The sequence below is a fragment of the Trachymyrmex cornetzi genome, unplaced genomic scaffold (genome assembly GCF_001594075.2).
Source record: "Trachymyrmex cornetzi isolate Tcor2-1 unplaced genomic scaffold, Tcor1.1 scaffold293, whole genome shotgun sequence".
NCBI classification, from domain to species: Eukaryota; Metazoa; Arthropoda; class Insecta; order Hymenoptera; family Formicidae; genus Trachymyrmex; species Trachymyrmex cornetzi.
Window position 1 is genome coordinate 406,792 of NW_017297618.1, and position 20,749 is coordinate 427,540.

The 20,749-nt window shown below is 31.1% G+C and overlaps 2 protein-coding genes across 3 annotated transcripts; both read left to right on the forward strand.

Annotated features, from left to right (window-relative positions):
- Window positions 1–12,476: 12,476 nt before the first annotated feature.
- On the forward strand, window positions 12,477–13,763 carry LOC108762302 (CDGSH iron-sulfur domain-containing protein 3, mitochondrial). 2 transcript variants are annotated; one of them, XM_018509240.1, is made up of 2 exons: window positions 12,477–12,708; window positions 13,268–13,763. In XM_018509240.1, the coding sequence occupies exons 1-2, from the start codon at window positions 12,646–12,648 to the stop codon at window positions 13,619–13,621; spliced, it is 417 nt and encodes a 138-aa protein (XP_018364742.1). In that variant the 5' UTR covers window positions 12,477–12,645; the 3' UTR covers window positions 13,622–13,763. The 2 variants fall into 2 exon arrangements, with proteins under 2 accessions (XP_018364742.1, XP_018364741.1); XM_018509239.1 differs by having other exon boundaries at window positions 12,477–12,705; window positions 13,265–13,763.
- A 2,417-nt stretch (window positions 13,764–16,180) lies between these two features.
- Window positions 16,181–17,836, forward strand: LOC108762305 (C-type lectin domain family 4 member E). Its single transcript, XM_018509242.1, has 4 exons — window positions 16,181–16,430; window positions 16,657–16,773; window positions 17,213–17,440; window positions 17,554–17,836. Exons 1-4 carry the CDS (start codon window positions 16,181–16,183, stop codon window positions 17,760–17,762), a joined length of 804 nt encoding a protein of 267 aa, XP_018364744.1. The 3' UTR covers window positions 17,763–17,836.
- Window positions 17,837–20,749: the final 2,913 nt, after the last annotated feature.

Here is a 20,749-nt window from a genome sequence, read left to right on the forward strand (position 1 = left end):
TGTTTCGCTTTCGTGTTATACAAATAAAGTTAAAATCTTTTAATTATAATTGATCCGCTTGTTGCATTGTAAAAAGCCCTAAAGATAGAGCATCTCAAATTTGCGAAATATTTTTTCACGCTTTGCTGGACCGTTGTGGACGTTTAGGAAACAGTTTAAAACAATTAACTACAGTCGACCGTTCTGAGAATGAGTGCGAGCTATTGTTTTACTGAAAAAGAGCATGAAAAATGGAAACTTTTCTTGAATTTCAAACTTACAAAAATATCTTGTTCTTTGTCCCTTAGTACACATGATAATTTTCCGATCTTTTATTACATACGATAGATTGTTTATATCTAGGTTAATTTTTACGTATACACAAGCATGTTTAAGTTATTTTCACATATACTTTAACTTTTACAGAATATTGTATTTGTAAGATTGTGTATTTTTTTAAGAAAGAAATATTCAATTATTGTTCTTAGTGTTTTAAAGAAAAGGAATGCACAGGACACAAATGAACTATCATGTACACTGAAAAAATATACTAAATTTTAATAAATGTTTAAATAATACTAACGAGAGACTCTCTAATTAGAGTTGCAACACGAGACGATTTGAGCCAACTTTTGTATGCAGGGTAATCGTTTTAATAAAATTGATAACAGAGAAAGAAATATATTAGTATCTCTGTCTAACCTTAATGTGGCGTTAAAGTTAGAGATACTAATATATTTCTTTCTCTGTTATCAATTTTGTTAAAACTATTATCCTGCATACAAAAGTTGACTCAAATCGTCTCGTGTCGCGACTCTGATTAGAGGGTCTCTAATACTAACTAAATAGGGGAGGTCCAGGCAAAGCGAACGCCCTGGGCAAAGCGAATATTTTTTATTTTTGCTTATCTATCTGAGATAATGCTATGAGTCTAACTGTTGAAGGAATGACCGATCGGCGACGCCATGAAAGTGCGAAACAACATATGATTGTGCTCGTTTGTGTATGAAATAAAAGGAATTGTCTATTTTTTGCGATTTCCGCTAAAGTACGTAGCTTAATTATTAGCAGCAATTATTTCTTAATCAGTGTGAATGATTTTTTATAAGAATACTGTCTTTAAATGTGCATTTGAGATTAAACTTGTTCACTTGTTGCTTAAACTTATTCTAACCTTTCCAAATTCACGCCAAATAGATTCTTTAGGCAAAGTGAATGAGAGCAAAGCGAATATGTAATTGCACTGAAAATACCGGAAAGACGAAGGGACAGAAGATCTTTCGAATGAATAAAAGGCACATGATTGTTTAGGGCTTACTTTTATTTTTTTTTTCACAACACAGTATGATGTGTGTTCCAAAGAATACACCGACCCACTATTCAAAGACTGGATCAGTACAGTCAGTATTCCAATGGGCTCGTGAAGGTTGCACATATAAAGGATTTGGCAATTACTTTTGTGATGACTGCCAAGTGTCAACACTGATTTTGGTTTTTTTAATTCCATCCGCATTGCTCGAGTGACCTATCCATTTTGCCCAGAAGGGTCGGGCAAAGCAGATGGTTTCTCTTTTTTTTACGTTTTGACTAAAAAGACATTTAAATGTTCAAGTTTTTAAATGTAATTTTATTTTATTTTAAAGTTGATTCTATTAACAGAATTATGAGAATAGAAAAAATTTCTGATCTTAATTTTAACTATGTCATTTTTTTTCCCAAACCTTAATACATCCGCTTTGCCTGGACTTCCTCTAAATAATAATACTAAATGTAAGAATTTATATTTATATATATATATATTTTATTTGTTAAAAAAAACCATTAACTTGATTCAACTATCATTTTTTTATTTAATAAATATTTACTTACTGTAAATAAATATTTAGTTATTACTAAAAAATTGAAAAAATGCTATTAAAATTTAGTAAATGTTTTTTCATATACTAATCTCACACATATGTATATATATTTTTTATAATACCCTGCGTTCTTCTAAATTGGTCTAATTAAACTAACGTAATAAAATATTTTTGTAATCTGAGTTAGCACTATTTAAATCTCAAATTATAAATTGTTTGTAAAGTTACAATTCAGAATTTTAGATAAATCCTTAACTCGCGTCAAGATCAGCATTTTGGCCCATTAAGAAGTAGAAAGCACCATTTTATCACATTCCCGTTCTTACGAATTTACGATGGACATCAGGAAATCGTTGCGCCGTGAATTATTATTTAAGATGGTGAAAGTCGGTGACAAGTCGAAGAAAAGTGATGAAACAATCTTAAAAAAAAATAAGATTATTTTTCCACGTAAAGCTCTAATATGTTACCTTTCATGCTTGAATTTGCGCGGAGACGAATTACGATTGTCAGGGGACTCGCCCACGAGCTTTGTAATCATGACCGGTGAACGATGACGAGCCATCCTAATCACTTTCGAGATCGGTCTTCGCTGATTGCCATAACATTCCTGCGCGCTGATGGTGTAAATTATCAATCTCATGGATCCGTTTCGGTAATACCGTAATTGCAAGGACGTAAGACGAGAATGTGGCAACCAGCTTTTTCAATGTGTAACAAGTTTATTCTGAAAAAACCCGGGAAATTGGTATTTTATGATATAAAGGCGTTGATTCATCAAATTATAAGGTAACATTAGGAATCTTGAATAATTTTCTTAAGTGAAGGAATTGTGGTGATATTCGGTTTATAGAATGCTGCAATAAAATCATTGTAATTATAGGCAATATTATAAATACATAATGTACATAATTAAAAATAGCTCAAATTATGTCCAATTTAAGTCGTTTTTAATTATAAAAGTGAAATGAATTTTTATCAAATTTGGCACTCCTACTCAAAGTGTCGTTAATTTAAGTAAAATAATGGAGTTAAATAATTTAACTCAAGAAATGAATTAAATATATGACTCTTTAATTTATTATTTACTAAGTGCTTAATATGAACATATCTATTTTAAAACTAAGCAATTCAACCACAGAAATGGATTAATTTATATTTTGACGTAGAAATTAAAAGTAACAAAATGTTATTTAACTTAGGGAATTAGATTATCGTTGTTTCTTTAATCATTAACAGTTTAAAATTAAAAATTTATATTATAAAAAATTAGAAACACAAACCATTATTTGTATGTTTATATGTTTATATGTGCAAAAACGTTGAAAATTTATGCAAATTATATTCTAGCTGAAAACGAAAGTAAAAGATGTTACATACGTCATGTACAACGCATTATTAACTCCTTTCTCTTTTTTGACACCTCGAACCAAGACATTGAATTAGTATGTTATTACATGAACTATCTCTTTGAGTAAACGCGATCCAGCTGACAACAGCAAGCTTGAAACGTAACGCTTATCCGCATTAGTGAGAGTGACAAAACGCGAACCATTAAGTATGCGGATTCGAGCTCCAACGAAGTGATAAATCTCTACTGCTTATAATTAGAAATTACATTTTAAAACTAATTTGATCTTTTTGTTATAAACGTTTAATTAGTTTTTAATATTACCTGCAAATATATGATACCTTTCATGCGCTCGCTTTAACAATAACATAGATAAATGAGCCTACCTAATTAATGAGGTTCGTTAACAGCAATGAATTGCATCTATTAAAGAAAAAAATTGGCATGAAGAACGCGCTGAATTAAAATCGAAAGTGTTCTCCGACTAGATTCTATTGTAGAGAGCGACTCGCGACGAAGAATGTCACGACTGGGAATGCGCGCAAAGTGTACAAGAACTGGGTCGAAATTGGAGAGCACGATCGCGAAATCATCATTGCTTCTTTTATTTGTCTAGACAAGTTGCTTAGCACCCGCCTTTATACCTAAAGTCAACCAAGTGTAACTTTCTCCTTGAACTTCGAAAGTCCGGCGTATCCGTCATGTTTATCGCGACTTCGCGACAGGTTCGCAAACAAATTATGTCTATCATTGCCGGAAGTCTGAGAGTTTCTTCTTCTGTTCTTTAGATATCACTATCTATAATGATTATTATCCCATACGGATAAAAAAACAAGTATATAATATCATTTAGAGTTGTATGTTTTGCAATATGTAATAAGTAAACGAGCTGGGATGTCAAAATTTCATTTAATAACAAATTAATTTGTTATCAGTGAAAAGATAAACATAATAGGTGTCTAAAACAAGCTACAATTTCTAATGTTTATGTACTTACAAATAAGTATCAAATGGAAAATATAATAAAGAATAACTTAAACACATTCTTTACTTTTTGTTTTTAAACTCGTTCTTTAAAAATAATTACAATATTTTTCAAATAAACATTTATTTTAAAAATTCAATAATTATTTTGCAATTAGAGTTATGCTGGTTCGATTGTATGCGATCCGCAACTAAAGTCTTCTAAAAAGTCAATGCACAACTCGATAGGTATTTCAGGCGCGTGCAAGTTAGTGAATTAATTGAAATAAAGCAGCACATTAATGTTGCAGAAAAATGAAAAGGAAAGGAGAAAAATGGGTCCGTGTTTTATATTGTGCAACGTTAAGGAAGCTTAAGATGTCGAGATACAATTAGGCGACGGTTGCACAGTCTTTTGCGTATACAATACGTGCCCGCGCAACTATTGTGACGCGAATAGATAAATATCTACCCGTGGAATGCGATAACTGCTGCATGTAATATTAACCAGAGCGAAAATGAAAAAGGCAATGTATCGGTGCAATCACGTCACTACATTGATGCATTGACGAGGATTGAGTAACGAGTTTATCTAATAATAAGCTATAATTTCTGCGGAAGCAGGAAAAGGACAGTCGATGAAATGTGGTTCTATAGCCTTTATCTGTTGAAATCGAGGATATACAGAGAATATGTGAGAAAAAAATTTAGCCACACAGTTTTGTGTGTTTATCAAATTATTATCTAAGTAATAATAATACATAATTGTCACTTCAAAATTTGTTTTTGTTAAATGTTACTATAGTAGTGTATATTAAAATGAAACAAACTCTGAAATATTAGTTACATATTATCAAGTATCAAAAAGACTGCATCAAAAGTTTTGTCTGCTGGTGAAGCTCTATGGCTACCTAGGAAAATTTACTATAGAAAGATATGTCGTATCATCGAAGCGTTCCCGAAGCACCTTAAAGTATCAAAACTAAAAGTGGTCGTTGAAGGTTAATTATTATTATTCTTGGTATTTAAGATATAGCTAATTCTAGAGTTGTATTTTTTTTAATATACATTATTAATGGTTTGTTGAACATAAAATTTTTTAACCAATTTTTTTGCCATCCTGCATTTAATAAATCTTGATAAATACTTTGTTGCGCGACATTAAAATACATTTTAAAATCGAAAATTAATGATAACTGACTATATAAAATAGTATTGCAGTTTTAGAGATATAAAAAGAGTTTTTATTTAAAGAATTAATTTATTATACATTTTAAATCTATTATTCATCGTTAATGAATGGTAATAACATATTACGAAGAGTAATAACATAATTATCATTTTGTTAATGACAAATAATTAATAAAAATCGGACTATAAAAAGTTAAAAAGCGTAACATTATTTTATACTCGAGATACGTTAGGTAGTAAGTTCAAGGAATCAAGCTTATGAAATGAAAATCTTTTTTATCGCAAAAATCGTAAAGTAATTATCTTAAATAGCTACTACTTCACGTGTAATACACAAGACTGACGTTAATTAGAGCGATATAAAAGGATTCTATTCGTAATCTTCCTCATAAAAGGAAAATGTGCTATCATACTTGCTCCAATAATTTGCAAGGCTTATTGCTTTATAAATGATGTATTAACTCTGTTAGAAACTCTGTTGAAAAATATTACGCGCTATGCATTATATGCAATAACTTAATGGCTGCGTTCGGAAACGTCGCTCGGATGCCTCCGATGCCTCGGATTTATCATCTGTCCTTGTTTAATATTAGATGTTAGACAAGGACAGATGATAAATCCGAGGCATCCGAGGCATCCGAGCGACGTTTCCGAACGTAGCCAATGTATAATGTAAAATTAAATAATGCGAATTAATCTTAATTTAATCTCAAACTATGTAAAATATTGTGTAAAATGCATTAAATGCAATTAACATATAATCTTAAATTAATAAGTATTAACGTAGATTAATTTTAATTTAATATCAACGGTTAATTAATTTCGGAACTTCCTATCTATCTTAACTTTTGTGTTACTACGTTTACTTTATTTTTCTATGCTATAATAAATTATAATTTAGTGAAAAATGATTTTGTAGAGTATGAAAGTTTCCAAACAAGATGAGGAGGTTGAGATGAAACTCTTATGCATCACTAGTCATACTAACTTCCTTTCGCGACCCATATAGATCAGTTTGGCGAATATATATATGGTATACACAGCCGCGTATATCGGCGCAAGTGTATATACGCAAGTGTACATCTCTATGCGCGAAAGGGACTTTACTTTCTCAAGCACGCGACCGCCGTCACTCCATCGGCAGCTCCTCTTACTTTCTCTCCCGCACGTTTTAAAAGTAGGTCCCAAATAGGATTAAGCGATCTTTGAAGAGTCTTACTACTCGAATCGCTACTTGTGTTGCACGCTTTGCGTGCAACGTTACCTACCATTAATTATACAAACAAATACCATATGTAATAAGCAGTGATCGGAATTACGATTGACATGGGATCCCTTACAGAGAAATCTAATTTAATATTGAAAATAATTTATTTTAAATAATCTAAAAATAGTCATCTGGAGTATTTTTACATCCCAAACGGTGAAAAAATGTAAATTATTGTAAAATATCATTTTTTATGAATACCGTTTAATACATTTCTTCTTTCTTACTAACTATTTCTTACAAATCTCTTAATGTAATTCCATCAAAAATCCACAATAAAAAATTATATTAATTAAAATCCTTCTTTTTTAAAAACTGTCATTATAAGCTACTTAAGTAGTTTAATATTTCGTTTAATATTTGTTTGGTTTCCTTTTTCAGAAAATTGGATTAAAATCATATCTATAATGTAAAATACTATAATAAAGCGGAAAACCAATAATATATTTACAATAAATTGTTAACAATAATGATTTTAATTAGGGTATAAAAACGCTCCTGTAAATCGTTTATGTAAAAAAATTCTGATGACTATTTAAGGTTTGATATTCAAAAAGTAATTAACCACTACTTTTCGGTAAAACTGCAGAAAAGGGGAATACCCGCCGACGACCTTGACCTTGACATATGTTGTCAAGGTCATCACACTGAATAACCTCCAACAAGTTTTAGCGCTCATTATTCGTTAAAAAGTTATTAACAAAAAAAGTTTGAAAAAATAACGTTTTATTTTTGCTATATATAATATTAGAGACTATCCTACACCCTTCCTTGATTACGTAATGACTTTCAACGTAAAGCAACTTCCACTCCATCTCCCTCCCTGCTTGGGAAGGACACTTCCACATGAAGCAACTTTCGGAGTCTTGTTGTAGATCACTCAGGGTCACGATTTCGAAAGTTGCTTCGCGTGGAAGTCGTGCGCCCCCAAGCCGAGGGGAAGGTGGGGTCGTTTCGCGTTAAAAAAAACCTAACCCTAACCTAACCCATTTTTTGATGCGAGGTGGCCCTTATTTCGCATAGAAGGTTGTAAACCTAATAGAACTTTACTTCTTGAATGTACAACTTTCCACGCGAGAGTAAAAAATGGGATGGGTGTGTTAGAGTTAGGTTTTTTAACGCGAAACGACATGGATTTACAACCTTCCACGCGAAATGAGGGCCACCTCACACCAAAAAATAGGTTGGGTTAGAGTTAGGTTTTTTTAACGCGAAACGACTTTCACTCTACCACTAGATCCACACATACACTTTTCAACACAAAGCGAGATTCTATATAGGTTTACAACTTTCGTTATAGCAGTGTGGCGACTCGCCACTAGAGGTCCACGGAACTCACTCGGTTCGCGTAAGCACCGTGCCGTGCGAATTCCCTTTAAATAGAGTATCATTCTGGATTTATTCCAGGCGTCTAAGGCAAGTCCCACACTACATCGCCTTACTGATGAGTCTAGTAGTGTGGGACCAGGACGAAACGCTGCAGCCGACCACAAAGCTTCGAGTCAGGCCTTCTTGGTGGACATTTCCACAGCAGAAATGACACATTATTAAAAAAACATTTTTTTGTTAATTACTTTTTGACAGCGAGCGACGGCTAAAACTTGTTGGAGGTTACTCAGGGTAATGACCTTGACAACACATGTCAAGGTCAAAGTCGTCGGCGAATGCTCCCCTTTTCTGCAGTTTTACCCCAATTTCTTTCCCATTTGTCAATAAATTTAATTTGATAGCTCTCTGTTCTCTGAGGAAAACGCTTAATAAAATCAACGTGTCAATTCTTTAACTTGAATATCTGGGTAATTATATTGATTAATCTCTATTCGAGTAACATCTTTCCAATACTTATCGTTTGTTACACGCATTTATCGGCTTTCTAATCAATAAGCGAGCGAATCTCGGAGGGATAACTCCAGTATTCGCTCCACTTACGTCTTCACTGCGTCATGTACGGTCAATTACCCTCGTAAATACATCTCATGGCGGTGCATTCATAAAATGCAAGTTACTACTTCTATCTTACTACACAAAAACATGCCATTCCTGTGTCTTCGAGCATAATTTTTTTGTATGTTACTTAATTTTTATTACGTTAGATTTGTTCTTCTTTTACGCGGGCATAAATATCAGCTTATCGACTAGTTTAACGTGCTGTTTAAGATAATAACAAGTTGAAATCTACATTGCAATCCGTATTAGTTTTATTGCCACTCGATTAAATTAAGTATTTGTCTCTAATTATACATTTACGTGCGTCACGCGATTACTACGCGATACACAATTTTTATAATATACAGTCTCAAAAGTATTCTTTCTTCTTTTACTAGTCGCTTCTTATATATATACTATACATGTACATGTCCTCGCTTTCGTCAGCGAAAGTGAATGGAACGCGACAAAGTTTCTAATCGGTCAATTTGTATCAAAAACTACTTGCATGTTCGTAATCAAATGTTATAAGTACGTCTAATAAAGATTGTAAGCGTCACAAAACAAATTAGTGATTGAGATCAGCATGTAAATTGTTCTATATAATTTTACTAATGTAAGTTATAGTGCATAAATACGTATAATACAACAATACAAAAATCAATAAATTAACGCACTTAATATTAGTTTCTCAGTTTTTATAAAATTCAGCAACTTTTATTTTTAATAAGAGGAGATCGTTGAAAAATTCTTAATTTTCAATTTCACAATTATTAAAAGATTATTGCAAAATTTTATTATCTTTCTTCTTAGATTAACGATTACATATCTCCCAGTAAACACAAAGTAATAACATTGATTTATAACATTGATTTATAATTTTACACTCAAAAATGCATAACAACAAACAATTACATAAAATATGTGCTACAATATCCCAATCAATAGACAATGTTTTTAAAAATGTTTTTAAAAATATTTAAAAAACATTTATAAAAACATTTTTATAAAATTAATATTAAAAATAAAGCGGTTAAGTCCCCTTTTTTTGATTTAAAAAACGTTTATTGTAACGTTTGAATAAAAATTTTTTTAACGTTTAAAAAACGTTTATTTAACGTTTGAAGAAACATTTCTTTAACGTTAAAAAAATCTTTTTTTAATGTTAAAATTACTTAAACAAAATTAGAAAAAGTAACAAATGTAGAATCTTTTTTTAATTTACTTTTTTTTTTATCAACAGTGCCTAAAACCTTAGACTACCATAATTTTATTAATTAATTTCTAATTTTTAATTATATTTTAATCTTTTTCTCTTACCGGCCAGGTTTTGAACCTGGGATCTCAGGGCTAAGAGTCTCGTACCTTATCCGTCACGACACTTATATATATATATCGATGCACACAGTTCTTATTATCCATATATGGTACATACTTATCGCAATTATATTGTATTAACTTCTCTTCCGTGATTATTTTATTACTCCGATCAGTTTTTTATTAAATTGAGCTTTAGAAAATAATATTTTTTACATATTTATAATAAACGTCAGATAAATGTTATATAAATGTTCTTTTGATTATATTTCAAATAAATAAAAAACAAACGTTTATTAAACGTCATATAAACGTTTAAAAAAGATTTAATAATCGAGCATTAAATAAATGTTTCTTTAAACCATTATTTCAAACAGATAATTAATGTGAAATGAACATTTACTAAACGTTAAATAAACGTGAAATAAATATTTCTTATCACCACATTTTAGATAAGTAAATAATCTAAAATAAACATTTTATAAACATTAAACAAATATTTTTAAAATATTTCTTTAAACCATTATTTCAAATGAATAATTAATGAAAAATAAATATTTGATAAACATTAAATAAACCATTTAATGGTTTGAAAAAATTGTTTTTTCAAATCATTATTTCAAACGAATAATTAATGTTAAATAAATATTTAATAAACATTATATAAACGTTAAATAAAGGTTTAAATAATGTTTTTTCAATCATTTATTTCAAATAAAAAATTAGAATGTAAAATAATATTTAATAAACATTATTTTACATAAAATTAAAGTAACAAAAATGAAATTAATGTTAAATTAATGAATTTTGAAAACGAATCGTGAAAAATGTAAAATTAATGAAAAATAAACATTTAAAAAACATTGTCTGCTGATTAAGATATTATATTGTACTATTGAATGTGAAATTATAACAAGTGATGTTATGTTATCATTAATTAAGTATTTATGCTAGGCCAGCAAACAAGCTGATATTTGTAAATAATGTCAGTCTGCTAAAGGACAGTTCCTCGTTTGATAAACATTAAATAAACGTTTAATGGTTTGAAAAAAATTTTTTTTCAAATCATTATTTTAAACGAATAATTAATATCGCAAAATTTACCTTCGTAAAATTTAACATCATTTAAAATATTAGTATGCAGGACGTGATCCTCTCGGTCCGCACTCAGAGGTTTCTCTCATAGTAAACTTCATTATAGTCGGTAAAATCGATTCCTTCTTTTCTTGCTAGATAATCTCGTATGTGAATTAAAAGGTAATTAAAACAGGAGGATTTAGCATCGCCTTAACACGGGTCTCTTCCTTTTTTTAATATTTTCTAATTTTTTGGTATATTAATTTTATCTCTATACATTGTTAATTTTATATTGTGACAAAATTTTCCACTGCGATATTGGTATTTGTTTCATCACAAACTAACACACTGACGCTGAATGATTTAAGGCTAATTCTAAAATGTGCTCTTTGTTTCCTGTTTCTTATTATTTGTTTCTATTTGTCTTTTGCTTTTTTGATCAAGAAGGCAAGAGACAAACAGCAAAAAACAGGAAACAAAGTGTACATTGTAGAATAGGCTTAATAATTGACGTGCTTCTTCTCGACATGCGAAATTTAATTATATGGCCCAGTTAGGTGAGTTATTTTACAAGAGTGACGCTTTTACTCAAATTCTTTTTCGTTTTCTTTTAATTTATATCTAATTGGACTTTTTACCAGAACATCGGGAAATTTTAAACAACCGGTCGTTCAGCTGTTTTGCGAATAATTTCCGTCTCTTTACAAAATCATCTCTCTGGTCTTCATTAACATGTTCATAATTTTATCTATTTCTTCGACTGCGTTTAATCAATATAACATCACCTGTTCATATACGACTTTCATATTTGAAGATGGCTCAATCGTTAGACCAGAACATGTAATATATATATAGAACTTTTAATTATTTATAGAATATTATATTAAATATATACATTTAGTTTGAGGTTTTATGTTTTAAATAATTTTCTCTTTATATTTAACTCTTAAGTGCCCTGTACACTCCTTGTTATTTAAATTAAGAGTCCTTTGTTCTTATATAATTTACACGATAATTATACACGATTCTTATAATAGTTTATATATATTTATATAATGATCATACATAAAAAATTTTTTATCGAGATGTATAACATCAGTACTACACAAGTAATTATGTTATATTGTTACAACCCAGATAGCAAGCTACGTCATTTTGATGTCAAATGACGTTATTTTGACGTCAGCTTGCTACCAGGGAATTCAAAAGTCATTTTTTCGTGTTTTCAGAACAACAGCTTACAAAATAGCAGACATATGTATGCATCCTCCTCTATAAATCCTTTCATATTATGAAAATACAAATCACGCAATATTTTATATCATCAAATATAGCGGCAAATGTGCAGTATAAAACCGCACTGAGATCTACACACGTAACACGTATTCAGCTGAGAGTGCAAGAAACTCGCACTTACGGCAATCTCGTGCAGTGCTGCTGCCACTGAACGAGTTTTATTGCACTCGTCAATTCTAGATTGCACTAATTCTGTTCAATCAGAGAATTCCTCTCTGGTTCAATTTAGTTCTAGTGCAATTCTCGTGTAGGAACAAAAAATAACCGAATGTCTGAAGTCCCCTCTGATTGGTTCGTGACACCTCAAGACAGAACCACAGAACTCTAGCAGTTAGCGTGGTTGTATCTTGCTGCTTTCTGTTTATATTAATGTGAGTGCTGCTATTAATTTATTGGGATTTATTACGTGAGTCAACGAAATGAATATATTGAATCGATACCCGCAATTCGCTCGTCTGAGTGCTCTTTGTCATAAGAATGTACGTATGAATGAACTTATGGTTTATAGTCCGTTTCTAACCTCATCTCTTTCTAACCTAAATTAATACTCGTAAATGCGATATAGTAAGACAGAACAACGGGAAAAAGTCAGAATTATGTACAACTTCAGCAGAAGCACATAATCTGAGAGTAATAATATAACATTCTAGAACTCAGATGTCATATAACTTCAAGATGTTGAAGGCTTAAAACTTGTCAATTGGTGGGTCTAACTCCAAGAACCCTTCCTCATAAATGATATACTTTTATAGAAATTTAATACTGAAGGATAGTAACTACTTACTTTGAGTGTTGAAAGCACTGTTGTGTAGTGCTTTTAATACTGAAAATAAATAATTATTTACTACATTACACTATTTTATTAACTAGTATTAAATTAGATTTCTTCAAGGATAGTAGGCAATGATAAGTAAAATTATCTTGTTATTGAAATCTCTTTGTTGAAATCGACAATTTAATTGGAAATTATAGTCCTCTCTAGAGGAATAAAATAAAATTCGCTTTGATTTTAGCTTGATGTTTTCTCAACTTTTTCAGGTCTCTCGCTTTTCTACAGAAAAAACTGACAGTCCACCGATACCTGTGAATCCTCTGAAGGATGTGTACAGTGCCAATGATCAAACTGGAACCGGAGTAATATATGACAAAAAACCGTTCAGAATACTTCTTAAAACTGGCAAGAATTACTCATGGTGCCTATGTGGACGGAGCAAAAATCAGCCGTTCTGCGATGGCACACATAGAGACATTTTCCTTAAGATAAAGCTGAGGCCCATACGTTTCACTGTTACGGAGACTAAGCACTATTGGTTGTGCAATTGCAAACAAACATTGAACCGACCTTTCTGCGACGGAACGCACAAAAGGCAGGATATACAGGAAAAGAGAATATAGATGACATAAAACTGTATTGTTGATATAACAATGAATTTTTTAAGTAAATATTACTTTTTCGGTCGTGTGCCGTGCCTCTATAGATATCTGGAATGGTGTACATAATATACATATTAATAAAAATACTTTTAGCACATATTACAAACAAAACTAATATCATTTCTAATTCCTTCTTTAGACAATAATGATCGGCCAAACTGATTAAATAAAAAGTATTTCTAAACATAATTATTATTTAACTTAATTATTTGTTAAAACTTAAATAAGTAAATCATTAGAAGATATTCAAACTTGCTCGTGATATTAAAGTAAAGATTACTTTTATAGCGTGCCATATCTTTTATAGGTAATTAGAGTGGTGTATATAAATGCATATTAATAAAAATATCTTTGATTTATATTATAAGTAAAAGTAATCCCATTTTTAAATCCTTATATTATAAGTAAAAGCAATCCCTTTTTTAAACAATATAATAATAGATCAAATTAATTAAATAGAAATTCTTAAACATAAATTAAATACATATCTTTTTATAAAATAAAAAATATTGAGATTAAATTGTGAATCCTCGAATTTTGGGACACACTGTATACATAATGTTCATTTAGATGTAATCAGTAAAAAGGAGAGATTCCTGTTTATGTACTCTCTTTGCAAATTGGACAAAAATTAGATTTTCTTTAAAACGTAGACACTTATCTCACGTATGTATAATTAAAAACATTAAATTGAAAATATTTATAATGTGACAGTATTTGCATGATTTTTTGTTTATTGTATATTTTATAAAATTGACAAACAATTGTTAAATAAATGTGGACAAATCATGGACAATCGAATCCCTTATGAGATTTAGAGATAAACGTATTTACAAGTGTAATGACAAATTTTTTAATTTTTCATTTGTTTATAACTTACTTTTGCAAGATGGACAAAAGAATATGTATGGACATGCGTGAACAAATGGTAGACAGTCGAATTCTCTGTGTAATTTAGGGTCTCTTTCACCAATCTTGGTTAAGCTAACCGACGGTTATATGGGGCTCATTTAGGCCCAATTTTACAACTTATTAGCTTAACCGAGGTTGGTGAAAGAGGTCCGATTTTACAATATATGATTAACTAAAGATTAAATATAACCAAGAAATGCATGAATGAATTTAATTGATGAATCTGTTGGTAACCTTTAATCTTTAGATAACCATATATTGTGAAAATGGGCCTACAAGTGTAGCGACGAATTTTTTATATTTTCATAAATAGAAACAAAGGGCTAATGAGAGTATAATTACGGTAATTCTTGCGATGATTAAATTTATTACATATTACTATAATTCAGACGTTTCGGCCTTCATTCGAGCCATCCTCAGTGTATCTGACCAAACAATACATGTTGACTTCTACGGCTAAACGAGAGTGACCACTCATTCCATCTACACAATCGATTCGATGTTGATTCGATTGTTAATCGTTGTAATGTTTGCATGATATATCACGTTCTCAATTTTTAATATGGACAAGCTGCGGATTTTTCTTAATTTTAAGTAATTGTTCATGGCTGTACGGAATACATCTTCGATCGTTGCCACTAGTTTAGCCAATCTTGTGTCACGAATTGGTGTAGATTGAATGAGTGGTCACTCTCGTTTAGCCGTAGAAGTCAACATGTATTGTTTGGTCAGATACATTGAGGATGGCTCGAATGAAGGCCGAAACGTCTGAATTATAGTAATATGTAATAAATTTAATCATCGCAAGAATTATCACGATTATACTCTCATTAGCCCTTTGTTTCTATTTATGACATTTTCGAGAGTTATTGTTATCAATTTATATTTTTATATTTTCATTTGTTTATATTTTGATTTTGCAAGGTGGACAAAAGATAATTATAGATAGACAAATGCGTACACATGATGAACAATAGAATTCCCCGTACATAATTTAAAAGAAAATATGCATACAAAAAGTGCTAGAATTTTTTATTTATTTATAATTTTTTTGGAAAGTTAACAACAAATTATTTTTTATATACAAATTATGGATGATCGAATGCGAATTCGTATTTAGAGATGCCAACTTTACAAACTTCTAACTTCACTGGTTTCTACGTTTCAATTAAATTATACCTTCTACGTTCCATTTGAATTATACTTTATTGCCTTATAAATATATTATTTATCCCTATCAATCACGAAGACTTATTTTAAGCATTTTACTTCCATTTGATTTATGTCATAAAACTATTTTCATTTTTATGTTAATTAAATGAATAAGTAAATAATTAGAAAATAGAAAACATTGAGATTACATGGCAATATCGTTTTTCTGTCTTTTACTACATGTGTACGGCTTCAATGTTTCTACAATTATACAATTATCTTGTCTGATTGATGTGTATTTCCGAAGTCGGAAGTACGTAACATTTGCATCTCTATTATTCGAAAGAAAATGCAAAATTTGTAAAATGCAATGTGCATTATATGAGTCGCAGTGTGTCCATAGTGCTTTTAAATAATCGATCTTCTCGTAAAATCTTAAGACAACATATTTACGAAATGCCAAGCTTTAACTTACAATTGATGTTGTTCTTAATGTTTATGTATGTAGCGTATTTTGCTATCTGTGATCGTTGCTGCTTAATCAATCGCCACGAATTGCCGCAATACGATCTAATAAAAACCAATTTGCACTCGAGTCAACCGATCATATCACGAAGAGTGGTTTCCCACGTGAACGAGTGTAAGAAATTCGCCACGTCGAAGAAAGCTCTCGCCTTCAATTTTATTTCCGCGAGAAACCGCACCGGTATGCGAATGGCAGGCAATTAAACATAATTATAACATGTAATTATGATAATTTTGACAGACTTTCTAATTATAGCGAAACGTAACGCGAATTACAAGTGCAACCGTGTTATAAAACGCGATGTAATTATTAGTCAATTCAATTATCATGATTAATCCAGCACACTACACGTTTCGTGTAATTTCTTCAGCATATGTTCTTACGATATTTCTTTATCAACGCGCAGGTGGACAAGAAAACTCGTGTCAAGCTCTTCAATGTCCCGAAGATCAGAATATGACGACCCTCATGCCCGAGACAAATTGCAAATATTACAGCATGTATCCCGTTTTATCTCCGCCCGGTAATTACAATTACCAATTACAATTACTCGCATTACTCGCGTAAATTTGTATATCAGCACATATGTCGCACTATATCGAAATTAATTGAGCAAATAGTTATCAATATTTTAGAAAAAAATCAAAGTTTCTGTTTGTTTTGGTAAATATATCCTCGTATAATTGCAAATTACAAATTTGATGTGATATTTATGTAATATTTATACGAATATTAATTCCAAACAAAGTTTCATATTATATGAACATGATGATACTTGATATTCATGTAATATTTATATGAATATATTCCTTTTATAATACCATTAATTACTAATAAATAATAATAAAAGGTCATATATACCTTCATATTAGTTCAGTCATTAGAACATTTACTTTACAAGATGCCTGAATTAATTTTTTTAAACGTAAGCTTCTGACATTGTTAATAAAGATTACTTTTAGTGAATGCTACGATGGAGTGCATTCCTAAAGCGGGGATGTTTTTATTCTCGTCCGAAGTACTGAATTACACGGAGGCACGAAGTTTTTGCCAGAAACGAAACGCATCGCTCGCACATGTGATAAGCGAAGAGCGCACGGAAGGCCTCGGCAAATTAATGTCGCAGAATTTTTCCAGATTCGTTGGTCTCAGCAGCGAAAGGAATGAAAGAATTTGGAAGAACGAATTCGGTAATTTGCTACCATAGTTTACGTATCTTAATTGCAACAAGATAAAATCTTTCAATTCGAATGCCAAACATTTCTCTTTATAAAACTAAAAAAATATACATAATTTTTGACAGGTGAACCCTTATCTTGCTTCGATTATCGAGCGTGGGGCGAAGGACAGCCGTCACACTCGAAGGGTTGTGTTGCTCTCACAAATCCGTTTGCTAAAAGTTCGCCGCCCTTCTGGAAAGTGATGCCGTGTCACGCATTGCTGCCGTTTATTTGTGAAATCTCACCGTTGTCTCGAGAAACTTCGAAGCGGCGTTATGGGAATCACACATGATACGTCATCATGCATGATACGATTAAATGTATAATCAAATGCATTTCATGAGAGAAGCAATTATACATATAATAAAAACAAACTCGAGAAACCAGAATAACGTAATATTTTTTGATAGAATGACTCAATTGAAATAAATCAAATATAAGTAATCACTATAGGGCTACGAGCCAGTTAAAATGTTTATACTTTTTACTATTTTAGTTTTAAATATTAAATTTTATTAATTTTAATTTAACTCGTATTGTAATATTTTTTCTTTTTTGATGAGGTCTTCTTAGGTTTCACTTATGCCTGTTACCAATATTCAGCCCTTATTGAGATCCGATAATCTCGTACTGCTGCAACTCGCCGGTCGCGTAAGGCGTCGTCAGCCACGGTAGTGACTCTGCGCGTAGCTTAGCGCCGAGACACTACCAGTGTCTCCGAATAAATAACGTTAATTTCGATTCAATTGGCTTTTCATCTTTTTATAATTATTAAAACTAAAGAAAAAATGAAGAATAAGTTAAACTGAAACTTTGAAATCTAAAATTTATGGAAATAGGCTTTAGCAATGAGTGCGATATGGTCAAAATGAAGGCAGACATTAAATATGTATAGAGATTTAATGTAGGATTACAGGACTCCAGCATTGCGTATGTAGAGAGTGATTTACTCTCTAATGGCTTTATTTACAGGTACGATTGTTAATTCGACGTATGCACGATTGGACACGTTGACAAAGGAGGGGAAAATATATTTATATATATAACTCTCACTCGGATCGCGATGCGCTTATACATATATATATGTACATAATAGGCCTAACGTTAATAACATTAAAAATCGTTTCGCTCTTGGATCGTTAACTCCTTACGTTCTAGAGCATGCTTTCTACAGGGATATCACTTAGCAACTATGCAGCCAGACAGCTGTGCGCTGCCGCATTCGTCCGACGCTTTTCGACAGGATTTATCGAGAACAGCTCGTTATAGCGTGATATAAAAATGATCTCGATAAGATTCGATGTCGAACAACAACAATCGGAAATATAGTCTGCTATTACATTAGTCTTACAACCTCGTGGGCAACATCACTTATTCACCATAGCGCCGTACATAGTGATAAATCGAAAGCGTGTGAGAGATAATTATATCGTGATTAATACACGATCGACTACAATTTGTCGATCCACTGTGGCATTCGGATATATAATATTCGGGACGCGATACCTTTAGAATAAAGATTTCGTTACAATCGTTTCTCGCATGTTTTCACTCGATGCGCAGAATTAATGTTCAATTAATGTTCAATATTATTTTATTTACAGATTAACATTTTCTCAATGGTTCTGGAAACACCTGTTTCAAACAAATTCTGGAAGTTTACTGGCGAACGGAAAGGCCTTATTCGTAAGTACAGGCCTAATCTAATTAACGCATTTACATTGTTTTTTCTCAAAATGATTACGTTAAGATCGAAGTGTTGAATGATTGTGTTTATAATGATTGGATCGCAAGAGATTACTGTACGAGAGGGAAGACGATGTACCTGTAGAAATGCGAAACTATAACTAACTGATACTTGACAACTGTTCTAAAATGTCTTCGAGAGAGAGAGAGAGAGAGAGAGAGAGAGAGAGAGAGACATAAAATGCAATAAAATGTTTTAATTGAGCTTCCGCTTATCTTGATCATAAAGTGATTTTATTAAAAATCGTAATTATAGAAAAAAGATAGCAAAGATTCTTCCGAACTTGCTTAAAAACTATTATTGTCACGCATTACACTTGCAAGATGGTGCATAATGGTGTCGTATTCGTAAACCGAAGTTCGATATGAGTGAACATATATGCACGTAAAAATTGTCGCGTTCAAATGACCTGATCTGTAGCGAAATATAAAAGTATAAAAAGACGTGATTACAGCGACGAATCTGAACATGGTCTCGTTTATTTTGAACTTTCTTTTGTAAGCATGGTCGGTGTTAGACATTGATTAAGACAGTTGCCTTTGAGTTTGTATTAAAATGAACGTGTTACATATATATTATACAAATTAACACAATGTACGAAATTATAAAAAGAAACTCTTTTCAAAATTATCTATGATACTCTACAAATATAAAGAGGTACCTCTTTCGATAAAAGCTATTACATTTCATATCATCTAATATCCAATTAACTTCGTGGAGCTATTCTTGCGATGCCTTGCGATAAATTTTCGAAATAGCATATGTATGTCGATAAAAGTACGCTTTATAATGAATAATATCGATTTGTATCAAAGTAATACCTTTTCTCAGAAAAGGAGGAAAAAATTATGTATAAACAATTATTTAATACATACATTTGTTTAATTACACAAATGCATTATATTCAAATAATATAATAGATATAGATGATAAAGCCAACTTATGAATTGTATACCGATATCTTTCTAATGTTGGGGGACGGATTACACGTGAAATAAAAATTTATATTAAAAATCTTTCTTTTTACTGCATCGAACTTTTTCTCTATGCAGGAAATTAATAACGATTATATAATATATACCGTTATCAGTGGAATTAATTTAAAAAAAGACATTCCATATAAATGTAACGTAAATATAAATTTTTTCCTTGTAAAATTTGTTAGACTTATGAAGGTACACAGTTAAAACAATTTGCGAGACATTAGGGAGTTTTTGCAATACCGTTTATTCAGATACGGTAAACGCTAAGGTCAGGTTATTTTTTCTTAACAACTAATTAAGAAAAGAGTAACCGTGACTTTAGCGTTCATCATATCTGTGTGTGTGTGTGTGTGGATTCACGTTACTGCAAAAATATTTTCCTATTATTAAGTGATTGAGCCGCCCAAAATATATTCCGTTTTTATGCACAAACCTTAAATATTGTGCAGTATATTAATAATTCGACCAACATATACACATTCGAGCATCAATCAAGTAAACATAATAATAATTGTACTGCTTTCTAAATCTGCCAAATTTCGCAGTATG

Bases quoted from the DNA above. Each gene is read 5' to 3' on its own strand.
- LOC108762302 (XM_018509240.1), top strand. From the start codon at position 12,646: ATGAATATATTGAATCGATACCCGCAATTCGCTCGTCTGAGTGCTCTT. The intron at 12,709-13,267 runs CGTATGAATGAA...CTTTTTCAGGTC, and splicing joins CTCTTTGTCATAAGAATGTA to TCTCGCTTTTCTACAGAAAA.
- LOC108762305 (XM_018509242.1), top strand. From the start codon at position 16,181: ATGCCAAGCTTTAACTTACAATTGATGTTGTTCTTAATGTTTATGTAT. The intron at 16,431-16,656 runs GTATGCGAATGG...ATCAACGCGCAG, and splicing joins TTCCGCGAGAAACCGCACCG to GTGGACAAGAAAACTCGTGT. The intron at 17,441-17,553 runs GTAATTTGCTAC...AATTTTTGACAG, and splicing joins AATTTGGAAGAACGAATTCG to GTGAACCCTTATCTTGCTTC.